A 7,954-nucleotide genomic window follows, 5' to 3' on the forward strand; every position below is an offset into this window, starting at 1 on the left:
GCATGATAATTATGCATACAAGCTATTCAAATTGATGTTTTCATTTTCATTAGTGCCACTGCCATGCATAAACATACCTGTTATCTTGCATACAATACTGACCTATTAAAATAATGGACTGATTCATGTTTGGAAAAAATATATAAAAAATTGTCTAATCAACCAAACATTTCGTGTGTGAAAACTGAACTGCTTTGCGCATGCATGAGAGGGCGTGTGTCCAGAGGTGTGCGTGTGTGTGTTAACCTCCCCCCCTCGTCTCTCACATGTTGATCAGCAGAGCCAACACACCTCTTTGTGTGTCCCTCATAATACCCAGGCTGAGTATGGGGGTCAATATCATTAGCACGATAACAGACTTCAGTACATAGAGGGGTCAGAGGGGGAGAGAGAGGAGGAGGGGGAGGTGGGGTATGAGTGGGGTAAGGAGGAGGAGGAGGATGGAGAGCATGAACCCATGGCTGATTCATGAGCCCCATACAACATCGGAGTACTATGTGCATGTTGTAAGTCCATACTTTCATCACCGCAAAATAAAACACCAAGTAGGTCTTTGTACCCCTCGTCTACATAACCTAAAGGCTGTTCTGTAAAATGCCTCCCACACCCCTTCTCAGCAGCTGCATAATCAGCAAATGCAGCAGCAGCAGCAGCAGCATCAGCCTCGTTAGCCGCAAGCGCGCGTTCTTTCAGTCTATGTATTATTTGGGTAACTACTTCAAGCCTTTGTATCAATGTCTGTCCCTCATTGTTATGTGCAGAGCCGTGAGCGCGTATAGTAGATGTTTGGGCTATGTCATAAAAAGCATGGCCAGTGTCTTTATCATAAACAAGCACACGGTCACCCACACTATTAACATCATTAGCATCTGTACGTTTTAGAAATTTTCGGGGCGGAGACATATTGACGCTTGTTATTGTACCCCACAATGTATAACCAACCACTTTAAGACACCACAAATGAATGTACAATTGACTTATGAATTATGCGATCTTCCTGGAGATGCATTCAAGGACTGGACCCATATCCTCGAGAGCCCTAACCATGTGTCCTGATGTGTTCTGGATATATCTTCTGTTCCTGAACGAAAGCAGCATGGGCCTCACTCATCAAAGGAAGCTTGTGATCCGTGTCTCTGTTGGCCGCTGCCTGGGTCGCAACCTGCTTTCACTGCTATGGTTTGCTCATCATCCCAACGTATGGCTGAGGCCTCTCAGTCAGCACCCTAATGAACAAAACAATAGTTAAATATATGTATATACATATATAAAACACCATTGCAAATTAAAGTAAAAAAATTAATAAAAAGTATTTAAACCCCAAAACTAAATACTTAGCATTCACTGGAACAAGAGCCTGTTTTCAGTATCGTCATCACTGATATATCCATGAATGAGATCTATCTAATGATGAGAAACTTTAACAACAATCCTGATTTTAAAACACACAGATGACACAGAAATAATTAAAAGAAGAATAAAATACTCACACTTGTTCATGAGCCACGGTGCAAGACAACAAGTTGGAAGAAATGAGTTGGATTCGTTCCAAAATAGCCTCTTGATAGGAGATAGAACGGCTGTCTATCAGAATCAAATGCCGCCACGAAAAGGCTAAAGAATGACTCAATGGCCTTTATATATACATTACCATTCAAATACCCCGCCTACAGGTAACACCTATCAACCATTGCAATAGCATGTACGCGCAAATGAGTTCATGTTTTCACCCCTACACACACACACACACACACACACACACGCCCTCTCATGCATGCGCAAATCAGTTCAGTTTTCACACACCTCCCCTCCTTGCTCAGCCCTCTAAGGGGGACACCCAATGCCGCTACAGTATGAGTAAATAAGATCACAATGTTCAAATATAACAAAATAAAGATTTGAGGAACATGAAAAAAAATTGTAAAAATAAAAAGATTTATTTTGGTTTTAGTTCGTTTGCTCTGAGAGGAATAACGTTAAAAGGTGTAAAATAAACGTATTACACTTTTTTTTTTACTTACTTACGTTTTTAAATATTAAATTCTCCCTAAAATATTATTGATAAGAAAGACCACCATAATGTGGTGCGAGTCTACCAAAGCACTCGATGATCGTTTAGTCTGGTCTTATTCCGTCAGGTCAGAGGTCAGTCTGCGCGCTTTCCATCCATCCACTGTTGAGAACCAACTGGTTGAGTACGAAGAGCAGTTCGTGACAAATAAAAAGTCATAGACCGACTAATGTTAGGGATTTTTCTAAAAAACAGTCCTACAAAGCTACGAAGAACAGCAGCTTTTGCGGTTTCTCAAAAGGAAGCTCAATAGTTGTTGTTAGTTTATCGGTTAGCCTAGCTAGCCTCGTTAGCTGGCTGTGGAAGAAAGTACTAGCTAGCTACCTAGCTAGCTCAAGCTAGCTAACCGAAGCGGACATATTATTTGGACTGGAGCAGCGCAAACTAACGCAGACATGCAGGATATGCTGGCTAACGTGGATCACCTGAAGTTTGACTTGGAGCTGGCTATGCAGCAGCAGCTCGGGGCGCAGCCTCTGCCCTTTCCCGGCATGGACAGTAAGTGTTGCATGCTAGCTAGCTGGTACTTAGCCGCAGTAGGTAAACTTTCAGTTAACGGTAAAACGGATAGTAGCTAACGGCAGGTAGACACTGACACCTGGCCGGTGGTGAGAGTTCACGTTAGCTTCGTGTTCCCTCCCTCCCATGTCTTTATAATACTTGTAATACTTTGTGTCTCTGCAGAATCCGGGTCTGCTGTGTGCGAGTTCTTCATGAGAGCAGCATGTCAGAAAGGTAAGTTAAAAACAGATCAATCCAGCACGTTAGTGTTTCAATTCAACAAAGGTGAGGACTCACAATAGATGCATTACAAACATAATGTCCAAAACGGAAGCAGCAGAGGCAGTTATCTTGACTTTTAGTGTTTAGTACGAGTCAAGCTTCAAAAACACCTAATCCTACATTTCCCATAATGCATTCAGATCATTTTAGATAAATTATAAGAAATACTGCTCTTGTTCAAATATTAAGATGACATCCATCGTTCACAAATATCCAAGGATTCAAGGATAATGTATTGTCATTAACTAAATACATGACAAACAAAACAAAAACAGTCGTACATTCCTGTACAAACAGCAGCAACAAAAAATTTTCGGGGCAATATGGCCGACATTTTTACATTAAATAATTAAACATCAAGGAAACATTGTCCATCAATGTAGGGCTGAGTCGTGATTTGGCTTAGGGTGTATTCTAATGCAGAATCTTATGGACAAAACAAGCGTCAGTTTTTGCTAAGACTGTGAAGATTTGAGTTTTGTGAATTAGGAAAGTTGCACCATCACTTGTGTTGTGTCTTTATTTGTTTCCGCTCCCAGGTGGGATGTGTCCGTTCCGCCACATCAGTGGAGAGAAGACGGTGGTGTGTAAGCACTGGCTCAGAGGACTGTGTAAGAAGGGAGACCAGTGCGAGTTTCTCCATGAATACGACATGACCAAGATGCCTGAATGCTACTTCTACTCCAAGTTTGGTTGGTTGACTTGATATTTCATAAAATCACACAGACGAGCCCAACGACCGTATTTGCATTGTGACCGTTGAGCACCCAGTTGTTAAAATGCCCAGAGTGCATTTTGTCTGTTTTTAATTTGTGTGTTTAAATCCCACAGGTGAGTGCAGCAACAAGGAATGTCCATTTCTGCACATTGATCCAGAGTCCAAGATCAAAGACTGTCCGTGGTATGACCGAGGCTTCTGCAAACACGGTACGTCCTGCTCACACAAACATTCCAGCAGCACTGATATCAACACACTGTTTATACACATAGTTATTCAACGCAGCCTCTTTACTTTCTGCTGGGATCTTTATCCATCTTCCTGTCACAGGTCCTGACTGCCGACACAGACACACAAGAAGGGTGATCTGTATGAACTACCTGGTGGGCTTCTGTCCAGAGGGAAAATCCTGTAAATTTATGCAGTACGTTATCCTTTTTATTTGATTCCCTTCATAATAGAAATGTGTGTGATTTGCAGGTCAAATTAAATGCACCACTTTTGACTTGTTTTAGCATTTGCTTTATTATTTTTTGATGAATTATGTCATCTAGGACAAAAGATTGAGTTAGCAATGCAACCTGAATTATTGGAGACTTCCCCTGACAGTGATGTAGATTAACAGTGAGATGTTCCTCTACAGCCCTCGTTTTGAATTGCCTATGGGAGCTTCTGAACAGCCTCCTCTACAGCAGCAGATTCAGAACCAGACAAAGGTAAGAGGAGATGTACTCAACCACCGAAATACACGCATGTGCTGAAGGCTCTACCTCGGTGCTCTGCTCCATGTTATTTACCTGATAATCTTTTCACTATTCCTGCTGCAGCCTGTTCCTACTATCGGTCGCTCGTCGCTCTCTCTCATCCAGCTGACCAACTCCAGTCCAGGCCTGCGGCCGCAGAACCACATGCCTCACATGCCTCACATGGGTCACATGGGTCCTCCTCATCATCAGAATAACATGCCAGGCAACAGAGGGCCTCGGCCACTGGACCAGGTCACCTGCTACAAGGTGAGTCACCTGAACCTTTGTCTGCTAAAGTATTCCTGTGTGTTCAATATCGCCACCAAGGCACCGCTCTCTCACTGTAGTCGTAATACCGTAAAGCAAGTTTGACATTCAGGTAATATGTTATTGGCTTTCTTGCCGAGAGGATCAATACCACGCTCGTGTCTTTCCCGTAAATATGAAGCTACAGCCAGCAGCTGTTTTCATACTTTACTTTTACAAAGTTATTTTCACACGTGCAACATTACGGTTTCCAACTTCAACAACTCGATCAGAGAAAATGAAATAAACAAAGATCATAATAATACAGCCGGCTCCAGCTAAATATGTATGTGCATACATGAGTGGTGTTGATCTTCTCATCTAACTCTCTGAAAAAAAGAAGCCAATAAGAGTATTTCCTCTCCCCCATCATTTTAATAATGAGCCATTAATATCTCCCATGTTTCTCTCTTCCCTGTGTCTGTAGTGTGGGGAGAAGGGCCACTATGCCAACAAATGCACTAAAGGTCATCTCGCCTTCCTGAGCGGACAATAACCGTCAGCCTTGAAGTCTCCACGGTGCTGCTGCTGCGTCCTCATGTGAGCAGAGGAGGCCTCTTTGCTCCACAGGCTGAAGTTTAACTGAAAGACTTTGACTGCCGCTGTTGTGTGTGAGTTTATACACACAGGCAGCAGGAAAGATAAACATAGCTATTTCTATTTTTTGTGAATACATGGAAAAAAACAAACAGACGAGGTCACAATCGGTGTGGTTGAATGACTTGTGCGTTAGTCTTCGGAGTTTTCTACGTTTGTACTGTAAATAGACACCAGGGTCCAACAGGTGTAGTGCTGTAACATGTTGCAGCTTCTTTACAGGTTAACCTGTTTTCTTGGGTCATGTGACTGCATCAGTGACACCAGACCAGTCTGTGTGAAAGAAATAAATACAAAAAGTTGTGATAAGTACCAGTAGGAATGTAAAATCATGCAGCTTCTACTCAAACTACTGTACAGAGCCCAAATCCACCCTGCAGAGTTTTGTACATTCAACACCACCGTAAGTCTTCTGGCTGACATTTTAAATCCTGGAAATGATTCATTTCTTCCCCGGGTGTCCTGTGTTAATTCAATTTTTACCCAAAGATGTTTGGCTCAGCTGAAAAACTGTCTAAAATGATGAGTTGTATTGAAAGTCTGAACATAGTCCCTCAAACTGTACAGTGTGTTCAAATAAATGTCTTTGTTACCGATTTTTCCTGTTATATTTATATTCACGTAACAGTGAGAGAGCTCCACTTCAGATTAGTTGAAAATTGTCACTATGAACACACTTTAATAACTGGAACAAACTCACACAAACATGATATCCAACAATAAATCTTAGTATTGTTTATTGGTCAAAACAGTCACATATTGAACACAGAGTAGAAAGAGCAGTTAGAGCTCAACCCCTGAAGGCTGAAGGAGCTCAGTGGTACTTCCTCCAGCGGTCATGTTCTGGAAGAGAAGATGGAGAGAAGGACGTTTAAATGAAATGAAAGTTGTTTTTTTTTCTCTGAAAAAACACTTTAATGTAAAAGGTAGAACATTCTAAACAGTGAGTGTATGCATGTCTTACTGATGTGGTCGTACTCCCACAGGTAGCTCATGGCCATATAGCCAACCAGCAGCATAGCTACACCACCGATGCCTCCCTTCTTCACGTTAATGTACTTGTTGTAGTATCTGTCGTGGCCTGGAAGATAAAAACAAAACAGCATTAACCTCAGCTCAAGACAGCGTGAAGACATCTCGATTCTCAACTACACGGGCCGTTCATCGTCTAGGAACTCTCGTAAATGTCAGTAGAAATACCCTTTAAAAAGTCCAGTTAAGCGCTAACTCTGAAGAGCTTTTCACAAAGCTACTGAGAGCAACTTTTACTGAGGGACTGAACTCCTGAGCTGAGAGGAGCGGACTGGACCCCATTGCTATGGATGACATGTTTCATAAATGAAAGACTGAGTTCATTCAAGATCTTTTAGACTTGTCGAGTTTGCTTTCCCCCGTTGCACCTTGATCATTTGGAAATGGAGGAAAGTTTAGGTGTTAGTATCGTAATGTTCCTTTATTATAATGGCTTCCTTCTGCTGCTTTATTATTATAAAATGGTAGCTGGTGTTCTAAAAAACCAAAGCCTGCATATCACAAGTCAATCATATTGATTACCGCACTCCTTTTTTTGTGCATGAAACTTTTTTCGATAGTTCCTCCCTTGATAAAGTTGTTTTAAGTCAGAACAGGTGGTCTCACCTCTGCGGACGGCTGAGATGAGGCCATTGGGAGTGAAGTCTCGACCTCCAAGCCAGGATCCCAGCTCACCCAGTTTCACTTCCATCAGCCGCTTCTCGATCACGGGAACTGGTCACAGATAGAGACAACAGAGACAGTTTGATCACACATCGTCCATAATGAACACATCATGCTGTGGCTCCGGTAGTGTAACACAAACTCGCTCACTTAGATCTTCAATACTTTCTATCTCTGGAGCCAACTGTTGACACACATTTGACATTTCATGTCTGCCTCGTTACTTTGAACAAGGTACTCTTTAAAGCCCCACAGTAAATCAAAGCACTGCCTTTAGTGTTTCATTTCTGTTCGGTTAATTTGTTTTACTTTTAAAATGAACCACATAAGTGATCAGATTGGGGTAACGGTAACATGCACCGGTTTGCAGGCTATCGTGCAAGCTAGCCAACAGAAACTTCGACATAACTTAAAAATGCAAAGACAACGTAATTACGATAGAATCGGCCAAACTGCAAGTCATATCTAAAGCTTCCGATCAGCAGACATGACGGTTAAATGTACAAAAGCGACTGACAGATTCACTCCAACTGCTAAACCGGCAATGACACGCAAAGTCCTTGACGTGACTTAAAGGATTCACTGCGGCCTTCAGTCCGACACAGCCCTTAAAGACGGATCATAACCGGTCTGTGTGACAACTGAACACAACGCGTCTGTGAAACATAAAATTCACCAACAACGAAACACACAAAATTGAAAATTTGAGGTTTTTTTGGCAGAGGACACGCTAGTTTACCTGGTCTGTCCGCCATCTTGACTGGTGCGAAGTAGCTTGCAGCGGGGAATGATGGGTATAAAATGACCAAGTGCATTATGGGAGAATATTTAGAGTTTTAATTCTATCCACTAGGGGGCAGCAGAACCAACATAACCAGGAGTCTCAAACTGAAAGCATACATCTAACAACAAGCACAATCACACATTACAACAAACCACCGGTAAGTGTATTTAAAGGTCCATTCAGACATGTTCTAGGACATTTATCATTTATTGCAAGACATTTTTTTTCACACGTTGATGGCAGTTAATCAGGTA

At 42.0% G+C, this 7,954-nt stretch overlaps 2 protein-coding genes across 2 annotated transcripts; one reads left to right on the top strand and one right to left on the bottom strand.

The window, feature by feature from the left end:
* Positions 1 to 2,144: 2,144 nt before the first annotated feature.
* cpsf4 (cleavage and polyadenylation specific factor 4) lies at positions 2,145 to 5,817 on the top strand. Its single transcript, XM_076084902.1, has 8 exons — positions 2,145 to 2,569; positions 2,756 to 2,806; positions 3,394 to 3,546; positions 3,686 to 3,781; positions 3,903 to 3,996; positions 4,216 to 4,288; positions 4,400 to 4,585; positions 5,052 to 5,817. The coding sequence occupies exons 1-8, from the start codon at positions 2,467 to 2,469 to the stop codon at positions 5,118 to 5,120; spliced, it is 825 nt and encodes a 274-aa protein (XP_075941017.1). The 5' UTR covers positions 2,145 to 2,466; the 3' UTR covers positions 5,121 to 5,817.
* A 116-nt stretch (positions 5,818 to 5,933) lies between these two features.
* Positions 5,934 to 7,740, bottom strand: atp5mf (ATP synthase membrane subunit f). The gene is made up of 4 exons (XM_076084903.1): positions 7,656 to 7,740; positions 6,860 to 6,967; positions 6,186 to 6,302; positions 5,934 to 6,064 (listed from the first exon to the last, which is right to left on the bottom strand). Exons 1-4 carry the CDS (start codon positions 7,729 to 7,731, stop codon positions 6,036 to 6,038), a joined length of 330 nt encoding a protein of 109 aa, XP_075941018.1. The 5' UTR covers positions 7,732 to 7,740; the 3' UTR covers positions 5,934 to 6,035.
* Positions 7,741 to 7,954: the final 214 nt, after the last annotated feature.

Source organism: Anarhichas minor, unplaced genomic scaffold (assembly GCF_050575085.1).
Source record: "Anarhichas minor isolate MPS153535 unplaced genomic scaffold, ASM5057508v1 ptg000007l, whole genome shotgun sequence".
Taxonomy (NCBI): domain Eukaryota; kingdom Metazoa; phylum Chordata; class Actinopteri; order Perciformes; family Anarhichadidae; genus Anarhichas; species Anarhichas minor.